The following is a 27,974-nucleotide window of genomic DNA, read 5'->3' as shown; positions in this document are numbered from 1 at the left end:
ATGGCGGGCGGCCGGGCCGGGCCGGGGGCGCTGCTGGCGGTGCTGGCGCTGCGGGCGCTGGGGGCGGCGGCGCACCCGCAGTGCCTGGACTTCAGGCCGCCCTTCCGGCCGCCGCAGCCGCTGCGCCTCTGCGCGCAGTACTCGGCCTTCGGCTGCTGCACCCCGGAGCGGGACGCGGAGCTGGCGCGCCGCTTCGGAGCCCTGGCGGCCCGCGTGGACGCCGCCGAGTGGGCCGCGTGCGCCGGCTACGCGCTCGACCTGCTGTGCCAGGTGAGGGGCGCGCGCCGGGGCGGCCGGGGCCGGGCGGGGGGACGGGCCTCGCCATTCCGTGGCCTCGGCCCTGGGCCTGCCCCGGGCCTCAGTTTCCCCTCGGGAAGCAAGAGGGGCGGACACACGGGGGTCATCAGCCCCTTGGAGTTTGGGGACCCCCCTGCGCCCCGGGCCCTCCCGGGCTCGGGGAGCCCCTCCCTTACGGGGGTACCGGGATGGAAAGCCTGTGTGGGCCCAGGGCCTCCCGCGCCGCCCCAGGGGAGCGGGGAGCAGCCTGGACCTGCGGGGAGCGCGGCGGGTGCGCTGGACCCGGACACCGCGCCCAGGGACGGCCCCTCCCCCGCCCCCTCCCTGGACCTAAGGAGCGACTGGGTGCCCGGCCCCCGGGTGAGCCCCGCCTGCCATGCCCCTGGCGCGGCCGCCCCCGCTAGCTTCCTGCGGTGCCCCCTCCCGGGGAGCGCCCCCACCAGGCGGAGGGGTCCCACCTTCTCAGGCCACCCGAGGGGCACCCCTTTGGTGGAACCTCTCCGCCCTCTGCGCGCCCCGGATTGTGCCCTAGCTCTTCTTTGCCTCCAGCATGGGTCTGATTCCCGAGGGACTGACCAGAATGCCTGGGGAAATGGAGTCACGGCCAGAAGCCCCTAGGCTGACCCTGGCGCACCATCCAGGCAGTTGGGCGGTTAGGGCCCTGCAGGGCAGCATAGCTGACACCCTTCAGCCAGCTGGGAGAGGTGCAGGAGGGCTGGCTTGGAGTCAGACTTACTGGGTTGATCGCAGCCCTGCTACTTCCCGGCTATGTGACCCTGGGCAGGTCACCACTGCACTTCATTGCATCATCTTTATTTATTTATTTGTAGTTTTTAAAGATTTTTTATCCATTTATTTATGAGAGACACACAGAGAGAGGCAGAGACATAGACAGAGGGAGAAGCAGGCTCCACACAGGGAGCCCGATGCAGGACTCGACCCCAGGACCCTAGGATCATGCCCTGAGCCAAAGGCAGATGCTCAACCGCTGAGCCACCCAGGCGCCCCTCATTGCATCATCTTTAAAATGGGAGCAATCTTAGTTGTCCTCGGAGTTGCCACACAGCCTAAAGGGCACATACTCAGGGCTCTATGGATGATTCTGGTTGGATTTCTCTAGGCAGGGATGGAGGAGGGCCCAGAGGCCAATTCAGGAAAAGCCCAGAGAAGCAGGGACTGGCTCAGTGGTCACACAGCTTAGTTATGTCCTTGGTGGGCACTCGAACCACATCAGTGCCACTGTGAGTGGGCCATCTGGGGCAGAGATAAGAGGGGCTGGGAGTGGATGAGGAAGGGGGCCCTTGGGCGCCTGGGTGGCTCAGGTTAAGCATCTACTTTTGGCTCAGGTCATGATCCCAGGGTCCTGGGATTGAGCCCCGCATTGGGTTCCCTGCTCAACGGGAAGCCCGTTTCTTCCTCTCCCTCTGCCTGCCATTCTGCCTACTTCTGCTCTCTTCTCTCTCAAATAAGTAAACAAAAATCTTTAAAAAACGGAAAAAAAAAAAAAAGGAAGGAGTCCCTAAGGAGTGCCAGAATGCAAAGGAGGAGGGGATCTCTGCTCAGCCCCCATTATGTGCATCACACAGGAGCCAGAATGATCTGGTCAAGCATCTGCCTCCCTCACCAGACTGTAGGCTCCTTGGAACCAGGCCTTTCCCACCCTTGGTCACATAGTTGGGCTCATGTATCCACTCCACATTTCTTTATTGAGCACCTACCATGTGCCAGGCTCAAGAGGGCAAATAAGGTGGGTGGGTCCTAGGAGGAAGAAAGGAAGGGTCAGTCTTGCTACCCCTCCCTGGCAGGAGGCTCCCTTCTTTCCTTGTGAATCTTCCCGGCATGACTTGGTCTTGAGCAACCAGGGGTGGAATGGCCACTAGCGCTTTACCCCAGGCGTCTCTGAGAGTGACCTCATGTCTGGAGTGAACTTGGACAGGCAGTGGAGGTTGGATCACAGTTTCTCTGGCAGGGCGTCAAGGGAGGGCAGGAGAATGCTGGATGGAGGACCATGCTGTCTGTGAGCCAAGGCCGTGTCTGGACTCAGCACCTCCGGATTTCCACCCGGGAGGTGGCCACGGTGCTTTATTTATAAGTTTCACTCAATGACAGCATTCAAGCATTCACATCTGTCTCGGGGAGATGGACTCCAGGCCGGAGGGAGACCATGCAAGCATGCTCGCTCCCACAGTCCCCTCCAGAACCTGCCCCCATCTGGCACCCACCACTCCTCCAGATGCCCGATGGCTCCTTAGCTGGAGGGTGATGGTCCCTCCTGGCCCCTTCGGACTCTCTTCTCAGGCTTCACCTTCATGCAACTGATGCCCGTGTCATCAAGAGGAGAAAAGGCAGCTAGTGACACATGGCATCCAGGTTCCTACTGTCCACATCACAAACTTCTTGCATAACTGAGGTTTGCCTCTCTGCATAACCTGAAGTCATCAAAGCCGGTTTCTGATGGAAATCTACGTTGAGCATGCTCTGCAGATACATGTACTGGACAGACATTTCCCCAGAGCCTGTTAGGAGCTGGCCCTGTGCTGGCTCCTGGGCCCAGAGGCAGTTGGCAAATCACAGGCCCAGCCTCAAAAGTCCCCTTGTTCAAGTCAGGAGACAGACACACCAGAATACACAAAAGGCTTCCCAGGGGTGACTGAACACTATGGGGCACAGGGACAAAGCCCATACTTTCCCTGGAAAAGTCAGGGAAGGCTTCTTGGAAGAGGAAACTTTGCATCTGGATAGGCCATATTGTTTGAGCATTTACTGAACAACATGTGCATCATCTCATTTATTCCTCCCAACAACTGGAGGTTGGAATTCCTTTCCCCTTTTACAGACGAAGACACAGACACAGAGAGGTTAAGGGACTTGCCCAAGGTCATACACCGAATGGTAGACTCAGTCTCCAGCGCACTCTGACTCCAAAGCCCTCCTCTTAAGGATTTTGCCATATTGCCTGTTTTCTTAAAGTGCTGGGCCCTGGAGTCCCTGCCCTGGAGGGTTGCAGTCTGTGGGGTAGACAGACAAGTCCTAGCCAGGCAGAGCCAGCTGAGCCATCCCTGGCAATGGGGTGGGGGTGGGGGACAGCACAAGTGGAGAGAGCTCACCCCACAAGCTACAGAGTTACATTTTGATGATGTTATGTCTGAGATACTGACAGATACCGTCTGTGGGAGCATCCACAAGGGCCGGAGGGGGCATCAGAGCCCTGGGAGGATGGAGGAGTCAGAGAAGACTTTTCAGCTAGGCCTGGAGTCGTGAATAGGAGTTTGCCAGATGTGGAAATGGGAGAGGAGGAAATATCCTCCCAAGAGAACACTGTGTACAAAGACTCGGCCTTCCTAGGGAAGAGGTGGTGGACGTAAGAAACCTTTGGGGCTCAGGACCATGAGTCACGAATGTCAGCAGCTCCACAGTGGCAATTTCAGGGCAGCAGGCGGTTTGCTCCTGTGCTGAATGGCCCAGACAGCTGAGCAGTGTGATACTAGGTTGGTTTTTCTTGGGTTTTCTCCTGCCTCCTCCACTGACCACCGTGAGGCCAGTTCCTGATCATCCCTGCCTGCAGCAATCATTACACTCCCTTGTCATGTCCTGCTTTTGGATTACTCAGGTCTGAGCACCAGGTTTGCATTGTGTGTAAGTAAGAGTACACAGGCCATGAGTAAGGGCTTGCCAGGCCCAGTGTTCGATGCACGGATGCTAAAATTCCAGCCTGACACCCTGGAGGCCCCCTTTGCTGCCTCTGTAGCTCTGGACTGGGCTTTGATGAGTGGAGAGCACTCAGATTGGCTTCCAGAAGTCCTTTCTGTCCCCCATTGTGTCTCTGGAGCTGAGGACGGTGCCTGGCACACAGTTAGTGTCCGGTAAACACTTGCTGAATGAAACATTGCTGACTAATCTGGGAAGAGCATCAGTCTGGGCATCGTGAGGGCTGGGTCTGAGCCCCGAGGTGACCACTTCTTGTCACGTAGCCTTCCTAGAGCCTCAGTTCCTCGTCTATCTAATGGGAGTCACAGTGACCCTGCCTTGCGAAAATTAAGCGAGGCATGTGTGCACACAGACCCTTCCTGGCCCCCCTACAGCTGCTAGCTGGACTCTTAGGAGGTTCCAGGGGAACCATGGGCACATGGGCATGAGGGCACAGAGCCCTCACTGGCAAAGTGGGACATGTGAAATGGGGTCTCTTCATCTAGGCCTGGGACAGGGACTGACCAGAGACTGACCACACACCACCAAGTGGCCTTCAGCCTCACAGTAGCAATAGAGGTACCAGGAGGACAAGGCCGTGGTGTGACCACAATTGTTTACACGGAGGGAGTTGCCCCTGGCCCAGAGCCTGAACACACATCCAAGAGGGCAGTCTGCCACTTGCTGCCCCTTGAGGCCTCCTGCTGGAACCCAGCCTGGCCCTGCCAGCGAGGAGGGGAGTGTGGGTCTGTCAGTGACTCCCCTGCCGCGGGAGGAGCATCCTCTGAGCCCTCTCGGGATCCAGAGATGAGTCAGTCCAGACCTTGGCCTGCTGAGCTCATGGTGGGGCAGGGGCCAGAGGGTGCCAGGCACAGACGTAAATAATGACCTCTGCTCAGATCAGGGGCTCTAACTGAAGGAGGTTGTTTTTTCTTTTTTAAAAAATATTTTATTTATTTATTTGAGACAGAGACAGAGAGAGAGTATGAGTGGTGGAGGGAGGGGCCGAGGGAGAGGGAGAAGCAGGCTTCCCGCTGAACGGGGTGCCTGATGTGGGGCTTGATCCCAGAACCCTGAGATCATGACCTGAGTCCAAGGCAGACGCCCAACTGACTGAGCCATCCAGCCCCCCTGAGGGAGGTTCTTATGGAGCCTGCGGAGCTGAGGCCTCTGCTCTGGGTAGGGGTGGGGTACACTTAAGTAGGCTTTGGGGGTGGTGGTTAGGAGCCAGCCAGTGGACCAGGGAAATGCCTGGCTTCTCCCTTCCTCCCACCCTCCAACCCCAGGCTAGTCCAGTCTGGCCTGTGACCTTGGTTAGGGGCTTCCTTCTCAGCCTCTTCTTCCCGTCTGTATGACGGGAATGAGAACATACCTCCTGGCGCCAGTCGGGTGCCTTGAAGGGGAAATGATGTGGGTTCACTGGAGCACCCAGCATGGCCCTGGCCCACAATCCGCCCAGATGCCCAGAGCTGTTAATATTGTTAGCACTATTTCTCCAGTGGCCGTGCTTATTATTCAAGGATGAATAGAATGCTGTGTTGGAGGGAAGGGGGTGCCTACGAGGGGAACAGTGTGTGCTGAGGCTCAGAGGTGAAACTGGACGGATGTGTCAGGAAACAGAAGGTGAGCAGGAGGCAGGAGCTGATTGATGGCAGAGCTGTGGGCAGAGCTGGATCAGCGAGTGCTGGTGCCTCTGTGTTGGCTCTCAGGCTGGGGCTGGGGAGACAGTGACACTGGGGCCCCTCTCAGCTCTCAGGGGGTGGGTACGGGAGGCTGGAGGCTGGGGTGAGGTCTGGTCAGGTTTGTCACCTCTGCCTGTGCTCCCAGAAAGCAGAACCAGGGGCAGAGCTCGTCAGTTATTTCCTTCTTGGGGTAAGAGGACCCAGAAGCACGAGCAATGGGGGCAGAGCCGAGCCAGGGATGCGGCTCTGGGCTCGGCTGTGCTCAGAGTGACTTGATCTTGAACTGGCAGGAGCGTGGGTCCAAGAAGCCACCCAAACTATGAATCGGGACTGTCTGCTGGGCTGGGAGGAGGACAGAACACTTTACCCATCAGCTCCCTCCTCCCAGGGCTCAAAGTTTTGCTGCAGGAGGCATTAAGTGCTCTGCATTACAGATCGTGCCCATATGGGTGCTGGGTGGGCTCCCCGGTGTCTCATTAGTGGGGGAGCCCTCCGTGGGAGGTCAGGGAGGCTGAGGGTGGCTGCTCCGTCTGCCCCAGAGGACAGCCCAGGACCCTGCCTGAGGTGCCTGAGTGGTGGAGGAAGGGGGGTCTGGGGCCAGGGCAATGTGTGGACATGGGTGTTATCAACTCGTACAGGTACATGTGCCAGCCTCCGGGGTGCTGGGGAGAGTGGGGTCACCCCCCCACCAAACCCAGACTCCTCCATGCTGACCGAATGGCACTGGTATGTGGGAGGAGTTGTGCCTCAGTCTCCCCATCTGTAACTCTCTCCCCTTCATGGGTTCTTGTGAAGATTGACTCCTGGAGGTAGGAGCACCCATTCACCATTAAGGGCGGGGCGGGTCAGTTGACATCCAGCACATCCCTAAGTGTTCACCACGGGCCTACTGTGTGCTAGACATTGTCCTATGTTCCGGAACACACAGTGGCCAGACAGGCAAAACTCCTGCCCTCGTGGCATTTAGGTTCCAAGGAAGACAGACAGTAAACAAGCAAGCATGTTGGTTTTTTTTTTTTTTTAATTATAATAACCAGGTAATGGTAAGGTTTTTGGTTTGGCCGTTTTTTTTGGGGGGGGGGTTGTTTTTATAGGCAGAGTCAGAGGCTAGGAAGTAGTGGAGTGCTGGATGCATGGTCAGGGAAGACCTCTCTGAGGAGGTGTCCCCTGAGTGGGGATCTAAAGAAAGCAAAGGAACGAGTCATGCAGATACGGGGCAGAGGCATCGTATGAAAAGAGGAAGTAAATGAAACTGCCGCAGCCTCTCTGGCACACAGTAGGTGCTCAAGGGCAGCTGCTGCTGCTAGGAGTAGCAGTGATAGTTGTGGTTATTTGTGCTAATAATGAAGCATTAAGGCAAGAGAGGGGCACCTGGGTGGCTCAGCGGTTGAGCCTTTGGCCCAGGGCGTGATCCCGGGGTCCTGGGATCGAGTCCCACATCACCTCCCTGCATGGAGCCTGCTTCTCCCTCTGCCTGTGTCTCTGCCTCTCTCTCTGTGCCTCTCACGAATAAATAAAACAAAATAAAAAAAAAAAGAAGCAGCAGCATTAGGCAGAAGGAAGGAGGTGAGGAGATAGGAGGCCGAGGGTTGCTGTCCTCAGTGAGACTTGCCGTGTCTCCAGACCGATGGCGTTGTCCCCATTTTACAGGCCAGCAGCCCGAGGCTCTGGGGGGGGGGGCTGGCCAGCGGTCACACAGCCGGTCGGCACCTGCCCTCGGCATCCCTGGGCCGCCCTGTCTCTGCAGGAATGCTCGCCGTACGCGGCCCACCTCTACGACGCCGAGGACCCGTCCACGCCCCTGAGGACGGTGCCCGGGCTCTGCGAGGACTACTGCCTGGACATGTGGCAGACGTGTCGGGGCCTGTTCCGCCACCTGTCGCCCGACCGAGAGCTCTGGGCCCTGGAGGGCAACCGTGCCAAGTTCTGCCGCTACCTGTCGCTGGACGACGCCGACTACTGCTTCCCCCGCCTGCTGGTCAACAAGAACCTCAACTCCAACCTGGGCCGCGTGGTGGCCGACGCCAAGGGCTGCCTCCAGCTGTGCCTGGAGGAGGTGGCCAACGGGCTGCGCAACCCGGTGGCCATGGTGCACGCCCGGGACGGCACCCACCGCTTCTTCGTGGCCGAGCAGGTGGGGCTGGTGTGGGCCTACCTGCCCGACCGCTCGCGGCTGGACAAGCCCTTCCTGAACGTCAGCCGGGCGGTGCTCACCTCGCCCTGGGAGGGCGACGAGCGGGGCTTCCTGGGCCTAGCCTTCCACCCCGGCTTCCGGCACAACGGCAAGCTCTACGTCTACTACTCAGTGGGGTCCGGCTTCGACGAGTGGATCCGCATCAGCGAGTTCAGGGTGTCCGCTGACGACATGAACACCGTGGACCACGGCTCTGAGAGGTGGTCTCCCGGGGAGGGGGGCCCCGGCTTGGGGGGGGAGCAGGGCTGAGCTTGGGCTGGCCGGTGCCAGAATGTGACCGCCCCAATCCATGCTGTGTGCCTGCACTGGTCACCCCCGGGGAGGGGGCTGGGCTCAGGGAAGGACAGTCGCAGAAGAGCCTCCCAGGATCGTGTCCAGGCTCCTGGATCAGCCACTGTGGGTGGTTCATTTCGTTCCATTCTCCTGACGCCCAACAGGGGAAGTAGTATTTTCCCCACTTCACCAGGTGGGGAAGTGGAGGCTCCGAGAGGTAAAATGAGCTGCTAGGCCACACAGCTGGGAAGCCTCACAGCTGGAATCTGGGTGCATCTGTCTCCTGAGCCCCACCTCCCGCTTCTCCTCCCTGGACCCTCTGCCCATCCCTGCCCCCAGCAGGTTTAGCTACTCCTCTCAACACGAGCCTGCTTTCTGTATTATCTGTGCCCCGCCCTGACCCCCCACTGCTTTGACCCAGCCTGGCATGAAGGGCATATGGATCAGTCTTGACCCAACAGGAAAATAAACCCCGTACTAGGCAGTTCAACAGGCAGGATTTGATACTGGGAATTAGCTACTCAGGTGATAGGAATGAAAGAACAACCTGAGGAGGAAGTAAGATAACCCTGAATTTCCCAATGGGAGGAAGCTGCCTCCACCTCCAGGGCTGGAAGGACAAAGTGGGAAGGTGGGGTTACTAGAACCCTGGAGCTGGGGCCGCTTGGTGGCAGCTGGAACCACAGTGGGCCTGGGCAAGGGAGCTGGGGCCACGGGGGAGGAGCAGCGCCTGCCAAGACACTGCTGGAGGAGAGAGAGAGAGAGAGAGAGAGCTGGGGAGAAAGACCCTGGCTTCTCCCTTCCTCCAGTGCCTTCCATCAGCTGACCTTAGCTGGAGGCCAGCCAGCAAAGGAGCATGGGAAATGTAGTTTGTAGGATCTGAGTCTGAAATGGAGAGCAGGTAAGGGCAGCACCAGGACCAATCTGAGGCAAATAAGCAAATACTGGCACATCGTACACTTAATAAAACTGTAAAATTGTGACACTGAAAGTGTAAAAAGGAGAAGGAATCAAATATGCTGGCTAACGTGAGGGCTAATGTAGGTCTTGTCATGCAGCATTAATTTTGACCATGAGAATCCTGGCGGCCAGAGCAAAAGGAGAAAGCGTAATTCTCATTATCTGACACAAGTTTGTACAAACCAGCTGTGCAAGAGACACCGAGTTTATCACATGGCTCTCACAAAGGAGAGACAAAGGGACAGAATGAATGTACTCCATTGGTGACTTTTATTTTTTTTTAAGATTTTATTTATTTATTCATGAGAGACACACGCACACAGAGAGGCAGAGACACAGGCAGAGGGAGAAGCAGGCTCCACGCGGGAAGCCCGATGTGGGACTCGATTCCGGGTCTCCAGGATCACGCCCTGGGCCGAAGGCAACGCTAAACCGCTGAGCCACCTGGGCCCAGGTGGCCCTCATCGGTGACTTTTAAAAAGCAATTTCTGAAAAATAAAAAAAAAAATAAAAAATAAATAAAAAAAATAAAAAGCAATTTCTGGGGCACCTGGGTGGCTCTGTCAGTTAAGCATCTGCCTTGGGCTCAGGTCATGATCCCAGGGTCCTGAGATCAAGTGTCAGTCTGGCTTCCTGCTCAGTGGGGAGCCTGCTACTCCCTCCCCCTCTGTCCCCAGCCCTGCTCATGCTTTCTCTTGCTCTGCTCTGTTCAAGCTCGCTCTCAAATAAATAAATATAATCTTTAAAAAATAAATAAAATAAATCAAAAGTGATTCCTCATAAAAACTGCAGGTGGGACACACAATATCCAGATGAACATATTTCAGAGTGAGTGTCCTATGGTCCCTGCCAAGCACAAGCCTAGAACTTGACTCACATAGAAGGAGAAGTGGGCACGGCTGGTTCTGGGCAGGACCGAGTGGTCATTTTTTGCCTGAGTCAACTGTCAATTCCTATTCCCAGGGCTGGGATCCCCAGGGGAGGTGGACACCTGCCCGTCTGAGCTGTCCTGTCCGGGGAGGACTTGGAATTTGGGGCTCTGTGTCACACCCCCACATCATGTGTGTTGGCCTTAGTGGAAAGGCTTCCAGTCTTGGCTCTGGAGCCCTGAAGTCTTGGGTTCAAGTTACTTGACCGTTCTGTGCCTTGGTTTTTCTTAACTGTATTCATAAGGGATTAGTAAGTTGGTAACCAGTCCTGGAAAACCTAAGCAAACAGGGAGTCGGCTACAGAGGCATTGGAAGGATCTGGAGAAGGACAGGAGGAAGGTCAAAGTTATCCGAAGATCAGTAATTGCAAGAAGCCAGGGGAACAAGGGAAAAGTTCTTTGAGTTGCTAAGTTTGCTGCTCCTGGTACCAAGATGTTAAGGTGGAAACCCAAGAGTCCACCTTCCAGAGCCACTGTTCCCATTTGTGCAACTACCACTTCGGGAGGCAGCTCCAGGAGCCAGGGAAGCGTGGCTTCTCCCTTCCTCTTGCTTTCTACCCTTCACTGGCAAACCCCAACCGGAATCCAGCTGGCCGGCCGTGGAGCAGAAGGCTTTGTGCCCTGGCAGTAAAGGAGATTGCTGAGGGGCTGGGTAGCTGAGCACAACCCACACCGTGCACCCCACCTCCTTAGAAGTTACAGTACCTAACAAATGAAGGGGATGTGTAGAAGGTGCTCGGCTTAAGTGGCTGGTATGCAGGTAGCTACGATTACGAAGAAACCAGTTGGGCCGGTGGCAAGGTCCACAGTTTCACAGGATCATAACTTGGGGAGCTAGTGGTGGGGAGTGGTAGGAAGACCTGAGTTCTAGTCCCAGCTCTGCTACCCATGGGCTGTGTGACCTTGGGCAAGTTGCTCAACCTCTCTGAGACTCCAGTTCCTCGTTAGCACTGTGGAGTGAATTATCCCTGCCCTGCCTACTAGAGTCTCATAAAAATCACCTGCTATGAAAGATATGAAAAGTCTTTTCAACTGTGAAATGGCGTCCAAAAGAGGAGGTTTTATTGCTGTGATCTTGTTTTATGTTTTTGGTTGAGGTTGGTGTTTTGTTTATTTGTTTGTTTGGTGGGGGTGGCTTATCTTCTTTTAGGATAATCCTGGAGATCGAAGAACCAGCCTCAAACCACAACGGGGGCCAGCTGCTGTTCGGGGACGATGGGTATCTCTACATCTTTACTGGTGATGGCGGGATGGCCGGAGACCCCTTTGGAAAGTTTGGAAATGCCCAAAACAAGTATGTTCTGCTTCTGACTGGGCGGTGGGTTGGTTTACATGCTCTTCTGGAAGGGGAGTTACTTCCTCAGCCACACAGTGCAGGGCGGTAGAAAGGGCTTCGGGCCCCAGCCCAGTCTGCAGGTAGCCAGCGGGGGACCCCAGTCAAGCCACTTCCACTCACCAGCTGGAGGGAAGAATAGTAATCTCCAGGGCAGGCTTGTCGTGAGGAGCAAAGGTGATCGTGTTTGTGGAGGGCTGGCACAGAACCCACTCGTCCCGGGTACCTGATAAGTGACAGCAGAGAGCCTCCGGGAAGCTGGGCTTCTATCAGAAGTCAGCCCAGCCCTGCTTGACCCAGAGGAAGAAAAGGGAGCCTTCCCAGACCAAAGGGGGAGCGTGAGCTGTTGGAGCAGGGCCGTACAGGCTGGAGGGTTTTCTGTCCCAAGGGTCACCCACAATGGCCCAGAAGCTGAGGCATAGTCTTGCTGTTATTTACTTCTTGGCTTGAGCAGATGGCCTGCCATTATTCTACTACACACACACACACACACACACGCACACACACACACACAGTGTCAATGAAGATATCTAGGGCAGCCTCCTCCATTCTCTTAGCTAAAATGACAAAACCTTCCTTAGCCCAGAAAGTAAAAATAGAAGGATGATGTTGATTACAGTAATTAACGTGTTCACAATTTGTGACTTGTGCTTTCATATATGACAGTGTAAGAATCACTGCAGCTTTCTCATGTTTGGGATGTGTTTAGCGATGGAGTTGGGAAAATAGAAATTAAGGATTTGTGGATAATTGGACAGAACTTAAAACATTATTTTGCTGCTATGAGTTTTGCCCACTTCTATAGTGAAGCTGGCGGCACAGTGTATGGGCGCAGGGGTGTCATCTGGGGCTTGGTGCTGAGCAAGCTGGAGCGTGTGCGGGGGACTCCTTGGGGTGAGACCATGATAGGGGATTAACTGTGGGGCATCTTTGGGTGGGAGCCTCTTGCACGGTTAAAGAAGACAACTGTGAGATGTCTGATGGTGAGCTGGAGGCTTGGGTGCCATCCGTGCCAGAATGAGGGTACACGGCTGATCAAATGTGCATACCACACAGTCCTGCCTGGAAAGGCAGCCGGGGGTGAGGGGGTGAGGAGGGGAGTGCTCCAGAATGCTAACAGCGAGAAGAGCGAGGTGGTAGGGAGGTGCATCAGAAAACAGATGCCTAAGGTGTGTTCCCCTCAAAGCGTCTTCAAGCACATTGCAGATTTGTGCCAGCGCGTGTCATTTTTGTCATGGGATGAATAAAACCCATAAGCTACTCACCGTGGAAGTGATGTGGAGATAGGGCCCCACTCCTGTCCTCCGTGGCTCTGGAGCACGAGTCCTGAGGTCTCCTCCATCCAGAAGCTGCTGTTGCCTGGTGCCATGGGAGTGGCCTAGGTTCAAGTCCAGAGCTGCTTGGGGGGAGCTGGCAAGTTGTCCCCCTCTGCAACCTGGGTGGCCTCATCTTGAGGTAGGCGTGGTGGGTGTGCAGTGTGAGGTGAAGGGCCGCCGAGGCCTGTCTGGCTCTCTGACATATGGTGGTTCTGCCCCAATGCCCTCAATGGTGAGAGAGAAAGCAAGAACCTCAGCCTCCCAGTTCCCCTGAGATCTGCCGTGTTTCCTTGCCCCCGCCCCCTGCCGCTTCCCTGAGCCCCAACCTCTACTCATATATGGTGCACTAGACTTTGCAGCCATTCCCTCGCCAAATGCTGAATGAGCACCTATTCCACGCCGATCACCGTCTTGGGTGTTGGGAGAAAACTGCAAATATGAGTCATTTTTAGGACTGTTTTCACTCCCTGGGACAACCCGGTAAGAAGGCAGGAAGGAGAGGGAGCACCCTAAGAATTACAGCGGGGAGACAGGCGTTGGGGAAGTTGGAAAGAGTGTTGGGGCCAGGAGCTTGGGTTTCTGTGGTCCCACTGCCTGGGCTGGATCCCAGCCCCCCCCCCTTTACTAGCACTGTGACAACTGGGCACGTTACGTGACCTTCCTGAGCATCGCTGCCCCAGCTGTAAGAGAGCATCACAGTAGCGCCCACTAGACCTAAAAGGTTGGTGGCGAGGATGAGGTGGGGCAATAGAAGGTGTGTATGTCCAGTGCCTCTGCAGCCTGGTGCATAAGGAGGTGCCTGGTAAATGCTGAATGAATGAATGAATGAATGCATGCATGCATGGGGTGCCCAGCTGGTGAGCAGCTAGGGAGGACTTGAACCAGGGTGTCTGGCCCCACAGCCCAGGCTGACCTTGACCCAGCTGGGCACCTGCTGCAGGGCTGCCAGCCCCCCCTGCCCCCCTGCCCCCCGCCCGCAGGTCGGCGCTGCTGGGCAAGGTGCTGCGCATCGACGTGGACCACAACGAGCGCGGCCCGCTCTACCGCATCCCGCGCGACAACCCGTTCGTGGGCGACCCCGCGGCGCGGCCCGAGGTCTACGCCCTGGGCGTGCGCAACATGTGGCGCTGCTCCTTCGACCGCGGGGACCCGGCGACCGGCGCGGGCCGCGGGCGCCTCTTCTGCGGAGACGTGGGCCAGAACAAGTTCGAGGAGGTGGACCTGGTGGAGCGCGGCCGCAACTACGGCTGGCGCGCGCGCGAAGGCTACGAGTGCTACGACCGCAAGCTGTGCGCCAACGCCTCCCTCGGTGAGCCCCACCCCGACCCCCACCCCGACCCCCACCCCGACCCTCGGGTCTGCACACCGCACCCCGCCCCCGCGCCTCCCTCGTGCCCTCCACGTCCCCCCGTCGCCTCGAGACCTCCCCGCGCCCCTGGAGACTCCCGGATCCGTCCCCCACCCCATGCGGTGTGCGCCGGCCCCCCCCCCCCCCCCCCCCCGCGCGTCTCCATCGGACCATCCTGGATGCCCCTGCCTCCCCGCTTCCCCAGCGCCCGCTGGGCTTGCTCCTGGCTCTCTTCCCCACCCACCCCATCCCTGCAAACCCATGCTCTCCTCCCTGCCTTACCCAAGCCCTAAACACCCTCCTCCGGCGGTGACTCTCTGGGGTCCCCGCCTCGGCCCTCCCGGGGACCTCACCTCCCTTTGCCCCTCCAGACTCAGACCTACCCAGCTCCTTGGGGAGGAGGGGCTGACCTGCCAGCTCATCCCAGCTTCTCCCCCGCTCTGCAGATGACGTGCTGCCGATTTTCGCCTACCCGCACAAGCTGGGCAAGTCGGTCACGGGGGGCTATGTGTACCGGGGCTGTGAGTACCCCAACCTGAACGGCCTCTACATTTTCGGCGACTTTATGAGTGGGTAAGTGGCCCATGGGCTCCTGTGCCAAAGCAGGCTCAGTGGATGCTGCCACTGGCTTCTTGTAAAACAAAACAGTACAGGTGTCCTGCGTATGTGCACAGGTGCACACTGAACTGAGCTGCTTGCTGGTGGGGACCTTCTTCCTCTGGGAAGAAGTCTGGAGTCATATCTCAGGAAACACCCTAACCCACCCCCTTTTCTCCTGATACCCTTCTTGAGCCTCACTGGCTGCCTCAAGCACCGCCGTGAAGGCACAGCTCTTGACTAGAGAGACTAGAGACCGGACGCTTGTTTAATTGCGAATCCGTTCATCTTCCCCACCCACCGAGATGCGTGGACTCCAGGCCTGCCGGCAGTCCCAAAAGTACAAGGCGGGAGGGCAGAGGTGGAAGGTGGGGGTCAGGAGAACATGAACAACTTCCTTGACAGACTCTGGGCCACCTGGCTTCTGGGGAAACCAGGACCTCTGGCTGGAGTAACTGACTGGGGCTTCAGGGAGCATTGGTCTAGAAGAGGCCAGAGAGGTCCTTCTGGTGGGGAGAGGGGCTGTGGCTCCCACCAGGGTCTGACCATGGGGGCCCCTGGCACGTTGCTGCCCAGTCCCCACACTATATGGCAGTGCCACCCTACCCACTGAGAATCTAAAGGTGTGTGTGTGTGAGAGAGTGTATTTGCATGGGGTGGGGGTTGGGATGCATCACACCCCCAAATAGGTTCTGGACGGAGAAAAGAGAACATACCTCCTAAGCTGTGGGTTGGACTCTTTCCCCGAGGAGAGCTGTGAAGCCTCATGATCCCCTCATTCTCCCATTGTACAGAGCGGAAAACGGAGGAATATAGAGGCCCTAGGAAGACATATACCTGACACAAGGCTTTAAAAGTGCTGCAGAGGGGCACCTGGCTGGCTCATTTGGTAGAGCATGCAGCTCTTGATCTTGTGGTTGTGAGTTCAAGCCCCATATTGGGTGTAGAAATTGCTTTTAAAAAAGTCAAGATTTTAAAAAATAATTTTTTTCTCTTTGTCTTTCTTCATTTTTTATTTTCTTTTATCTCATTTTTAAGTAATTTCTACCCTCAACATGGGATTTGAACTTACAACCCTGAGAACGAGTCACACACTTTGCCTCTGAGCCAGCCAGGCATCCCAAGTAAGGATTAAAAAAAAAAAAGTTCAGGGGGTGCCTGGCTGGCTCAGTTGGTAGTGTGTGGGACTCTTGTTCTCAGGGTCATAAATTCGAACCCCACGTGAGGATAGAAAAATTACTTAAAAATAAAATCTTTAAAAAAAGTGCAGCTGAGATCGCCGGGGTCTGATTCCCGCCCACTTATTAGCTGTGTGACCTCGAGTTAGTTACATCACCTCTCTGTGCTTCAGTCTCCTTGTCTGTAAAAGGGAGATGATAATAGTACTTGCTTACTAGAGTTTGAGGACTGAGTCAGTTAATACACATACAGCACTTGGGATCTAGTAATCTCTTCATCTCAGGGTTGTGAGTGCAAGCCCCGCATTGGGTGTGGAACCTACTTAAAGAAAAGACAAAAACAAACAAACAAAAAATCATTCCCACCCTAGCCTCTCCACATGAGGACAGCTGAACAGGCTTCCCCAGGAGTGGAAATATGGAAATAAGGTGGCTCGAGGCTGGTCAGAGAATTGTCATGTCTTGCAGGCTGCTGGCGCAGGGTTGGTTTGTGGCTGGCACATCTGCAGCTGGAGCTGAGGGCCAACGCTGACCTAGGCCTCTGGATGTTGGGGCCTCTCCTGTTCCACCCCTCCCTGACAGTCTGCTTCTGCCACTCAGCTTTCCCTTCTAGAAATGGGTCTAGATGAAGCCTCTGTTTTTTGTGTTTTGTTGTTTTTTTTTTTTAAGATTTTATTTTCCTAAAGTGATCTCTATACCCAGCGTGGGGCTCGAACTCACAACCCCGAGATCAAGAGTCACGTGCTCCACCGACTGAGCCAACCAGGTGGCCCCAAAGCCTCTGTTTCTGTGTCTGATCCTCCTTTCCCCCTTCGCCTGTCCCTTAGGAGTGCTGAAGTCATCCCACCACAGAGATACAACTAATTTTGCAAGCCCTTCTGCTGGGTCAGGCTTTGTGCCAGGGTGAGGGCAGCAGAGCTGAAAGCACTTAACAGCAGAGTCAGGGAGACAGACCCATGCTTGGTCCACTCCGGTCCAGCCTCAGAGAGCCTGTGCACAGTGCTGGAGGAGCCAACGCTGGGGGCAGTCAGGAGGGCTTCTCAGAGGAGGGAGGGTACATCCAAGCAGGGCCTGGCGATTGATGGGAGCAGAGGGAAAGATCATATTCTGAAGATGCCCAAGCTCTACCGCATGCTCCAGAGTGGAGGCTGCTCCAGGGTATATACAAACTTCTGGTCACCAGCCCTGGAGGATTTTGAAGCTCGTGGCCACCTCCTGCCGGTCAGTGGGTGGGGCTGAGCTCAGGGGGCAGGGGACTGGCTCGTCTCTTTCCCCTGCCTTTTTCTGGTGCATAGGAGGTACTCAGGGAAGACTGCATGCTGGACCAGCTTTATGAGAGCACCAGCTCCTTCCTAACCACTAGACTACGAGGGAGTAGTGGGGGCCAGCCTTATGGACGTGCAGCCTGTGCGGATGCACAGACCCCATGCTCAGAAGGGCCCACGCTTGGTTTAATGTTCTGCTATCACTGCCTTGAAATACTTGGCACTTTTTGAACAAGGGCCCTGCATGCTTATTTTACATTGGGTCCTGCAGACAGTGTATGATCCTGGTTGCATGAATAATATATGAGTGGATGGATGGATAGATTGTGGGTGGAGTTCCCCTGGGCACCATGCCAGGCATGACCCCACAGCTCATGCTTCTTTGCAGGCGTCTGATGTCCCTCCGCGAGAACCTGGAGACAGGCCAGTGGCGATACAGCGAGATCTGCATGGGTCGAGGCCAGACCTGTGCGTTCCCGGGCCTCATTAACAACTACTACCCTCATATCATCTCCTTTGCTGAAGATGAGGCCGGTGAGCACTCCTGAGGCCCTGGGGCCTTGTGCTTGGGACTGATGCCCCCACCCCATGGGTCCTTTGGCCTGGGATCCCAGGGATGGAGTCTCAGGCCTGAAATCCCCTTAAGGCTGGGGAGCAAGCGTGCAGTGGCCTGAGACCTTGCTTGGGCATCAGTCCTCACCAGCCTGGGCTTCTATCTCTCCATCTTCCAGTTGGGGACAGTTTCCCCCCTACACCTGCAGGGCTGCTTCTAGGCTTCAAATGATGCCATGGAGTGAGTGGACCAGGAAGGGGTTTGTGATGGTGGAAATGCAGGCAGGTGGGGGAAGAGTGTATCCCAGACCTCTACCACCCTGGGTTCCTGATGGTCAAGAAGTCTGGCCTATAAAATTAAGCCACATTGTCTTTAGAAAGTAGGTAGACGCCGCCTTCTCGAACACCCTCTGTTGACCCACGTGTCAGTGGGTTCCCATTCCGACTCTTGTATTTTCAATGCAAGGAACAGGGAGGGGGGAGGCTGAGGGGCCCTGGAGGCTGGATCCTGCTCCAGCCTCCTGCTTTTGTCCTTGGCCCCAATTGTCCCTGGACAAAAGCTGAGGGGCCCCCAGTGGGGCCTGGGGGATGCTTGGCAGGGTTGCTAGGCAACGCCCACCCAGGGGCCTTTGGAGGGGTATCTCCTGCAGGGCCCAGTGCCCAGAGCCCCCAGGCCTAAGTCTGGGAAACCTTTGTTAGATGACACCCGTCACAATCTAAATTTTCAAAAAGGCAGCCCCAGCCCCCACTGCCCTCCCAAGCCCACTGGGTCTTGAAAGCCTTTTCTTTTGGTCAGTAGGGGGTTAATGTGTTTTGGAAGGAGGGGTGCTCCCCCCCCCCCCAGGAGCAGGGCCTGGAAGGTGCAGTTCCCAAGGGGCCCTTGTCCAGCCCTCTGAGTGACATCAAGTAACGGATAGGGAGAGCCAGGAGGAGCCTCCTCTAAGTCACTGGGCCCAGGGACAGCCCACTAGCGAGCCTGGGCAGGCGGCCCCTGGAAGGCACAGAGCCCAGCAACTGGCTCCAGCTCCAGGATCAGGCTCCCACCTCTCTAGTGGTTCCAACACTTGCAAATTGCAAAACAAGGGTCTCTGGTGGCCTGGTGTCCTCCAGGGACAGTCCACACCACAGAGAATTGAAGGCAACTTGGCCCCAGGTAGGGCTGGCAGGGCCCGTGGGGCCTCCCTGCCTGTGCGCAGGGTTGGGGGCCATGGCTCCCAGCAGACGAGGCTGACAGGCTACAGAGTGTGCCCGGTCCATGCCTGTCACTTTACAGAGGTGGGAGCTGGGGGGTACTGCACCTAATCTGGCCCCTGGAGGCTTCCCAGAGCAGGGCCCTAAGCTCAGGCTTGGTCAGGGAGAAGGGTATTCCGGGCTGAGGGAGCAGCATGTGCAGAGAGACTTGGATCGCTCCAGGGGGCTGGAGAGTAGGTGTGAGGGCTGCAGGCCAAGTCCCCTCAGAAAGAGGCCCAGAGAGGGAAGTGATAGCCCGAGACGGCACAGCAAATCCGTGGTTGTGCCTATGGGATCTCAAGTAGGGGCTGACTTGCCAGGGAGCGGTTGCATCTTCACCTTGGGGACCTATAAACTGCCCCCAAACCCCCACCAAAGCAGGACTGCTGCTCCTGGAGGGGGTCAGAGGTCATTGAGTACTCGACACCCTGGCCTCCCCAGTCCCCAGCTTCCCACCACAGCTTGGTCTACCCCAGTTACCCAAGTTGCCCCCCAATATCTTCCCCTTTGTGAGGATCCCTGGGTTTCCTGGGCCTTGATTCTTAGACCCCACCTCCACGCAGCCCTCCTTGACTGCACCTGTCCCCACAAACATGCCTTCCTCAGAGTTCTGTCTTAGTCTCTCCTTGGGGATCATCCCCATCTTGGGGAGAACTCTTCACTGTCCTCCTACAAAGATAGAAGTATTAGCATGGCTGAACCATCACACTGAATCACACATGGCCTGGGTCTGGGGCCCCCAGCCACCATGTGTCCTCCAATGGCGAGGGCTGGGGGGCAACAGACATCGCTGAGATCCAGGCCTGGCTTCACCACTCACCAGCTGTGTGCCTTTGGAAAAGTCATTTGGCCTCTCTGAGCCTCTGTAAGATAGGAATGATGAAGCCTGTTTCCTGGGCATAGGTGCCTCTGGCAGGGAGAGGCAGGGGGTGGGATGAGGGTGAGGAGGGAGAAAGCTCATATTTACTGAGGACATCTATGGTGCCAGGTGCTCAGAACTCGCAGGGGCCCTGAGACATCGAGGAAACTCAACTGAGCCTCTAAGTGGGGCTGTCCCAGAGCTGCTGGTGCTCCCACGGGGTGAAGTGCGGGGCTGGGATTCACACTAGAGACCCGCCAAGCACACGCTTCTGCCCCTGCCCCTGCCTGGCAGGCGCCTGCTGGTCAGCAGGGGAGGGTCTCTGGCCTCAAGGGCTCTGCAGGACCCGGATCCTGGAGGAGGACAGTCATCGCAGCAGCAGTAGCTGACACTGAGCATGTGCTGTGCTCCTCTATTGCTTGCACTAGCCCTGGGACGCATCCCATGTTAGGGTTAGGGACGCCAAGGCTGGAGGAGCTACATGGGCCCGGGGGCACCCAGTAGCAGTTGGCTGAGGAGCTGGGCCGTGGCCCCTCACTTGAGCCCAGAGGTGTGTGGCGCTGGGAGTGAAGCCAGGCATGGACCAGGCCAGGCTGGGTCCCCAAGATGAGGCCAGAATGTGGTGAGGTCCGGGTGGAGTGGCCGGTGGCCCAGGACACTGCTGCCTCTCTCTGCTCTGCATCCAGCTCTGGAACACCCCCTGCATGGCTCTCTGAGGCTGGGGTCCGTCTCAGAGCCTGAGGGGGTGGGGGGCTGGCCGGGACCACATTCCAGGTGCGGTTCTCACTCTTCACCTGGTTTCTCGCCCAAGGGGAGCTGTACTTCATGTCAACGGGCGTGCCAAGTGCCACAGCGGCCCGTGGGGTTGTCTACAAAGTGATCGACCCCTCCAGGTGAGCCCCCTCCCGACCCCCCACTGCCCGGACTCCTGCTGTCTGCCAGGACCCCTCACCTCCATTGCCTTGTTTTCCCCTCTGCCACCCTCTACGGGAGGGCACTACTCACAGCACCATTTTTCAGAAGGGAAAACTGAGACCCAGAGAAGGGAAGTGACTGGTCGAGTCCATAGTGCTGGGGAGAGGCAGGCCTGAGTCTTAAAACTGGATTTGCCACCTCAAATCCAGCTCTACTCATGGCAGAAGGGGCCCAAGGATGTTGCCTGGGGCAGAGAAGCACAGGCTTGACCTGGCTTGACCTGACAGGCTTGACCTGAGTCACTCCTCATTTCCTGGGGCACCCCACCCCTGCACCACCTCCCCGGCCCCCAACTTGCCTCTGAGACAACCTGATCGCCTGTCCCCACCCCACATGCCCTACCCCCTGCAGTCCCACCTTCTCCTGGGGAAAGCAGCCTGCTGGCTACTGTCTGGAACATTCTGGGACTTTCAGAACACCTCCCTGACCCTCCCCATGCCCTTCTCCATCTGCTTTGCTTCTACATGTAGAGCCACTAATTCGGTTTTGTGTTCTGACTCCGTCCATGTAAAACTCATTGACATCTCAGCCACTTAGTTTACAGAGGTGGAGATCGCATAAAGGTGGGCGCCCCCGTCCCAGCCAGAGCCAGAGCTGAGCCTTAGGCCTCACTGCCTCCGAGGGGCATTTCCCTCCAGGTCTTGAGCAGTGCTCCCCACGGCTCTCAGACCTGTAATGGGCACTCTCCCGCTGGCCCAGGAGTCTCCACAGGGACTGCCCCCTACCCCCTACCTTCAAAGTCAGTGCCACCCTGGGGCCTGCCCAGAGCGCAGAGCCAAGACTCGGGCATATACGATGAACGGATGGATGATCATGTTTCCCAAGGTCCTTCTCAGCCCTTAGAGTTTTGCTTTTCAGCTGGCCTCCTACCGATCTGTGCCTCCATTCGGCACCTGGGCAGGTTGCCCCGCGTGTGCACAGCTGATGTCAGCCCCCAGCACAAAGCCCCTGGTGCCCTCAGAGAACCTGCTCACGTCTGGCAGCCCCCGACATGGACAGTTACCCTCACTTTAAAACATCCTGGCTTTGGAAAAATCCTGAAACACCATCTTACTTCTCAAAAATCATTTTGAGAAATTAGAGTGGTTTTAGATTTACAGACAAATTGCAAAGATGGTTTAGAATTTCCCGTATACCCCTCAAGGATGTCCTCTATTATTAGCATCTTGCGACGTCATGGTACACTAGTCACAGTTAATGGACCGATGTTGGTACATTACTATTAATTAAAGGATTTCTCCAGTTTTTCCATGCTGTCCTGTTTCTGCTCTAGGATCCTATCCAGAATCCTACATTCCATTCATTTGGTCATCATGTCTCCTTAGCTTCCCCTGGTCTGTGACAGCTTCTCAGACATTTCTTGATGACCACACATTTTGGTTGCTTTTTCTGTTTTTTTTTTTTAATTTAAATTTTATTATTTTTTTAAATACACAAATCTATTCGTTATTGACATCAGTATTTATCAAGAAACATATAAGGACTTCCTCCTTTCATCCCTCCCTCCCATTTCCCCGAGGTCCCTCTGGCTTTAATCTGCTAGCTCTGGGATTTATGTCAGTGTGGAGGAGCACATGCAAACTTCGCATTTTTCTTTGTTCGTTTTCCCTATTTTGTATAAACATTTCCACGTTGCAACAGCACTCTCGAAAGGATCGTTTTGAATGGCTGGGTAATTGGCTGTTGAGTCACTGTGCCGCAATCATCTTACCCGTTCCTTGGACATTTAGGTTATTTCTCTCTCTCTCTTTCTCTCTCTCTCTCTCTTTTTTTTTTAAAGAGTGCTTCTCTAAGGAAATATCACATTTATGGAGCATGTAATTCATGCCAGAGGCTGCCTTAGATCCGTCCTCTCCTTTTGCCAAGCGGCACCTTTCTTTCGCTATTGGCTCATCCTCCCCATGCAATGGGGGTGGGGACCCCCAAAGGCTTCGGTAGTTCTGTTCAAGGTCCCCTGGAGGGAGGAGCCAGTAATAGGCTAGATTCCTTCCCCTTCCCATCCCGCCCTGCCTCATCTCTTTTTTGTTTCTGTTTTGGAAAGCATGTCTTCTTTTGCACCCACAACAGCCTGCATAGAGGCTTCATTAGAGAACACCCGGAATGAAGAGCTCAGGAGTGGACGAATGGGGTGGGGACATCCATCACTGCCCAGACAAAACCACTGTGGCATTTGGGGGGTGCATCTCCTACCTTTTGCCTAATAGCGATTTTTTTTTTTTTACATAATTTCCTTAAGGAACAAAACCTTGCTGGGTCTGTCTGAAGCATGTGGATGTTATCTGGGGTTCAGAGCAAAACCCACTCTTTCTGCAGCTTCGGGAAGCGTGTGTTTCTTTAACCTCTGCGGGGAGAGACCAGTATCCCTCCTCAGTTTCCCTCTTTTGCCAAGCCTGTCTGGAAGCCACCTCATGTCACATGGCCACTTCACCCCTTGGGCCTTCCCCTTGTGCTGCTGGAGCCTATTGAAATCTGGACCCACGTGGGCCAGTCCCAGAATAGGGTCGGTCCCATTCAAAGACTCACAGATCGACAGCCAAAGGCTAATTAAAATGGAATTCCATGCCTTACTTGTGCCCCTCGGAGATGTCAAAGAAGACCCAATTCAGAGCCTTGGCAACGCTTCTCAGATGCTGTTCTCCTCAGCTCTCTGAAACCCCACCCTCCACGGCCCCAGATCCCTCGGCTCTGCTGCCAGCCCTCTGCTCTCTCTGACCCTTTATCTTTGGATCAACCTCACCCTTCCCTTAGATGCTGCATCACTAAAATTCAGGGGCAGAGGGGCAGAGACAGACTCTCCCCAAAGGCTGTGGGGCGTGGGGGCCGGGCAGGGTGCAGGAATCGGGCTGCAGTCACAGTTACAGGAGGGGGCGGGTGGTGGAAAGAAGAGGGCTGTGACATTTGATCACATTCCCAAGGCAGTTCCTGGTCTGAATCAGAACACCGGCCCTAGCACTCTTGAAGCAGATGCTGAGCGGACAGTTGGCAGGCTGTAATATAGGACTTCTGTCCTGGAGTTGGGTTCCTCGAGCCCCAGGGGCCTGGAGCATGTAGGGTGCACTCCACCAACGGCCGCCGCTGTTCCCACGCGGTGTTCCCACGCACAACTGCCCGGGCCTGAATGCGCACCTGCCTGGCTGCAGGGGGACAGGCTCAGGGCAGGCTCCCAGGCGGGCACTCATGACCTCCTGTATGTCGGCAGACGGGCACCACCCGGCAAGTGTCGGATCCAGCCTGCCCAGGTGAAGGTGAGGAGCCACCTCATCCGTTTTGTGCCCAAAGAAAGTAAGTGCCTACCGACAAGGGTGAAGTGGGGGAGGGAAGCACCTGCAGCCCATACCCAGCGGCTCCCCCACCCGATACGGGTCCTTCCAGCTGGTTCTGGATGTCCCTCCTGGGCCCCGATGCCTAGCATTGGGAATGGCACCCATTAGATGCTCGAAGTGGGTGGAGCTCCTTGATCCCGGGCCATGGGTGAGTGGTCCCAAGGGGCTGCAGGCCTCAGAGGGGGTGAGGGAAAGATAGGGCTAACTGGTGTCTGGCAAGGTGCACTCTGAGCTCTCAGGACAGGCAGAGGCAGCGGGTACATATGGGTGGGGGCAAGACCGGAAGGAGTCATGCTGGGAGAAGGTGCCACGGGGGCAGGCGCATCTCCCTAGGGGCTGCCATGAGATGGTTCAGTTCCAACAAGTCTGGTGGGGAGGGAGGTGGGCGCAAGTCCTTGTGACCTCAGAGCCAAGCTTCATGCTGGAGGTACACCTTGAGCAAGACAGACACAAACCTGCCTTCTTGGGTTGTTACATACAGTCTCTCCATTTGCAAATTTTGGCAACTTGTGCTCAAAAAAATCTTAAAAATCACCCTGTGGGCCAAGGGTACCCAACAGATAGATCACAGCTGGTGGAGGAGGTGTAGGGGAGAAGGAAAGGAGGGGTGCTGGGCACCCGGCGGCTGGGGGTGGGCAGCCTTGAGGCAGCAGTGCCCCCAGCAGAGGAAAGGTGGGGGCAGGAATGAGCTCAGAGTTTGGGGAGGTTAATCCTAGCTGCGGTTGGTTTCAGGCCTTGGCGAGTTTTCCATTCATTCAGCAGTTTCTGGCACTTTCTATTATTACCCATTTGGTGCTGGATGTTGGAACCACAGGAAAAGTCAGACCAGGCCCTGTCCCTCCTGGGACAGACAGAAAAGTCATTTATTGTCCCAGGGCCATTACAGAAGTGTGTGCCAGCTGCCATGGGGACCCAGAGCAGTGCAGGACCAGGGTGGGGGTGGGGGGTTCCCGGAGGCTGGGGGGTTGAGCCTGGAACGAAGTGTGCACTGGGGGTGGGGTGGGGGGCAGTCTAGGCTGCAGAACTAGCAGGAGCCAAAGCAGAAGACTCCCTGACAGCCTGGGGAACCGGAAGCCCTTCCCCGCAGGTGGAGTGGGAGCCAGGGTGTGTGTGGGGGGCGGGGGGGCACATCTGGCCCACGTCCCATGCTCCTGGCCCTGCCCTGCTCATGGCCTTGAATCAAGGCCCCTTCTTAGCCTTCATCTCAGCTGAGGTGGGTGGGGGGTGGTTAGAGGGACCGGTGACCCTTGGGTCCCTCCCCATAGTCAGGGAGAAGTCTGGGAGTTGTGCCTGTCCTGGCAGAGTGTCCCAAGCAGAGTGAGGTTTATCTCTGAGGCTGACCAGGGCCGAGCGTGAGGGCCATGTATTGGGGGGGGGGGGTCAAAGGGAGTCACCCACCTCAGCTCCCCATGCCTACGTACCGAGGCCCTGTGGTGGGGTAGAGGCTTGGGGTGCCCTGTGCCCCACCATGGCTCTGGTCAGCGTGGGCCCCAGCTCCAGCCAGCAGCCTTGGGAGCCTGGAGGGGAGAGCTGCACCCTGCCCGGACAGGCCCTGGGCAGTCCAGTTCCCATCCTGCCTGCGTGCCTTAGATCCTCAGCAGATCTCCCCATCAGGGGCCTCAGCTTCCTTACACCTAAACCAGAGGGGAGCCAGAAAGGGTCACTTTCTCTCCGAAGCCCTCCCAGATACTTCTTCCCTTCCACTGGGCTCATGGCTTAACAGTGTGAGGGGCTGTTCCCCCATCCCTGTTCCCAGACTAGACACTCCCAGGAGGGCAGGACCAGGGGTGGGGGGACACCGCAGAGGCAGACTAGCACAGAGCAGCTGCCGGCCAGCGTTTGCAGAGTGACTGAGGAAGCCCCTCGCACCAGCTCCAGGCCGGTATCCCCAAGAGGTACCGCATCCCCGGGTCGGAGTGGAGGGCAGGATAGGATGGGAACATCTTTCCCGAGGGGTCTGCGTTCCGTGGTGGAGAGCTGGGGCGGGTCGCTCTGACCGCAGGCTCTTCCTCTGCGCAGAGTTCATCCGGAGGGCAGAGAGCACCCCGCGGCCCCCAGCGCGAGCACCCACCCAGGCGCCCCGCCACCGCCGCCCCACGGCTGCCGCGCCCGCGCCCACCCCGCGCCCCGCAAGGCCCACCCGGCGGCCCGGGGGTCGGAGGGGTGGCGGGCGGCGGCGGGGTCGACCCGGTACCGCGGACCCCGCGCCCCCGGCCGGCGCCGTGCGCCTGGTGCGGCCCGCGGGCCTGAGTCCCGGGCGCGGGCGCGTGGAGGTGTTCGCGGGAGGACGCTGGGGCACCGTGTGCGACGACGCGTGGGACACCAAGGCTGCCGCCGTCGTGTGCCGCCAGCTGGGCTTTGCGCACGCCGCGCGGGCCACCAAGCGCGCGGAGTTCGGGGAGGGCCGCGCGCTGCCCATCCTGCTGGACGACGTGCGCTGCGCGGGCAGCGAGCGCAACCTGCTGGAGTGCACGCACGCCGGCGTGGGGACTCACAACTGCGAGCACCAGGAGGACGCGGGCGTCGTGTGCAGCCACGAGGACCCCGACCTGTAGGCGAGCACCGCCTCCACCCGCCGCAGCGTGGCGGGGCCCCTGCGCCCTGTGCGCCTGGTGCGCGCGACCCGGCGGGCCGAGGGGGCTCGTCTGTAACGCTGTCCCGTGGCCGCGTGGGCCGTCGGGGGTGCAGGGCTCGCGTGCTCTCTGTGTCCCCGCCCCTGTGTCTTCCGCAGGCCAGAAGCCACAGCGTGTTGGGGTCTGTGTGGCCATGGGCCCCAGGTGTTCTTTTCTTACCTCCAAACATCTCAGGCACGCGCAGGCACAGTCTGGCCACCGACCCTGAGCACCAGGACGACCATCCTTCAAGGGCAGGCTTGCCCTTGGGCACATTAACGGAGGCATAGCTGGCAGATTGAGGGAGGGGACCAGGCCTGTCCTGCCCCGGGCTAGAGTGGAGGGCCCTGGACCATCTGGAGTGTGGCCTGAGGAAGGTGACTCAAAGATTGGGTGGCCTGGCAGGTAGAGGTGCCGAAGAGAACAGGTAGGCATCCCGTGGGGCAAAGGGAAGCTGTTAGACGGATGGGTCCAGGGTGAACTGTGGGCTGTGGCTGTCTGGGTGAGGATCAGGCTCCCTGGGGAAGTGAGCATCCGGGGAGGGCCGGCTGGGGGACGGGGTACTAGCTCACCTCTGGGAGAAGCCTCCTGGTCCCCTTGGGCTTCATCAACATGCTGGGGCCATGTGGGTGCTCCGGGGACAGCGCTGGGGCCCCTGGCCCTGAGACCTGACCCCCTAGTGCTCACTGGGCCAGAAGCCACCCACCTGGCCACTCCAAGCACCATGCCACCCAGTGAGTAGGGCATCAGGCTTCTCCACTTTAAAGGTGGTGTTGGGGCCACTGGAGCCACCTTGGTCATCTCCATCCACACGCTGCACAGTGAAATCCCAGGGGACCCCCACCACACCCCTGCCCAGGGGTCCAGAAGGTCTCCTAATGCTCTGTCACCCAATGATGTGCCAACAACGTGACTGTTTACAACCCCCTTCCTGCCTCTTCTCTCTGACCCACACTGCCTGGGAGCCGGAGGTGGGGGTAAGGGAGGGGGGCGAGGCCGGGAACCCCCCTCCTGCTCATGGGTGGAAGTTCCTTTGCCCACTGAGGGCCTCCACCCTGGCCCCGTGCCGGGTCTGTGAGGGGGTGTCAAGTACAGTTGGACATACCCTCTGATAGGGGAGCAGAGAGGATAAGCAGATGGGCACTGGGCAGTAAGGACAGGATATAGCCCATGCCAGGGCCCGTTGGGGCTCTGGGGGGGTCATCCCAGCCCACGCTGTCCATTATTCTGAGAGCTGAGCCGGCGCCAGGGGTGGTGTGCCCAGCAGAGGAAATGGAGCAGGCAAGTCCTGGGGGTGGGGGGTGCCTCCTGGCTGCTCATGAGCTGAGTATGGAGTACAGGACGGCAGAAGAAAGCTCAAGGTCA

General features: G+C 57.3%; 1 protein-coding gene across 1 annotated transcript; it reads left to right on the top strand.

The window, feature by feature from the left end:
- Nucleotides 1-27,537, top strand: HHIPL1 (HHIP like 1). The gene is made up of 9 exons (XM_055304315.1): nucleotides 1-270; nucleotides 7,414-8,060; nucleotides 11,172-11,315; nucleotides 13,651-13,979; nucleotides 14,465-14,591; nucleotides 17,447-17,592; nucleotides 20,511-20,592; nucleotides 23,874-23,956; nucleotides 26,017-27,537. Exons 1-9 carry the CDS (start codon nucleotides 1-3, stop codon nucleotides 26,550-26,552), a joined length of 2,364 nt encoding a protein of 787 aa, XP_055160290.1. The 3' UTR covers nucleotides 26,553-27,537.
- The last annotated feature ends 437 nt before the right edge of the window (nucleotides 27,538-27,974 follow it).

Source organism: Nyctereutes procyonoides, unplaced genomic scaffold, assembly GCF_905146905.1.
Source record: "Nyctereutes procyonoides isolate TBG_1078 unplaced genomic scaffold, NYPRO_anot_genome, whole genome shotgun sequence".
NCBI classification, from domain to species: domain Eukaryota; kingdom Metazoa; phylum Chordata; class Mammalia; order Carnivora; family Canidae; genus Nyctereutes; species Nyctereutes procyonoides.
Note: the sequence above shows the minus strand (reverse complement) of the source record. Positions and strands in the feature narration are given on the sequence as shown.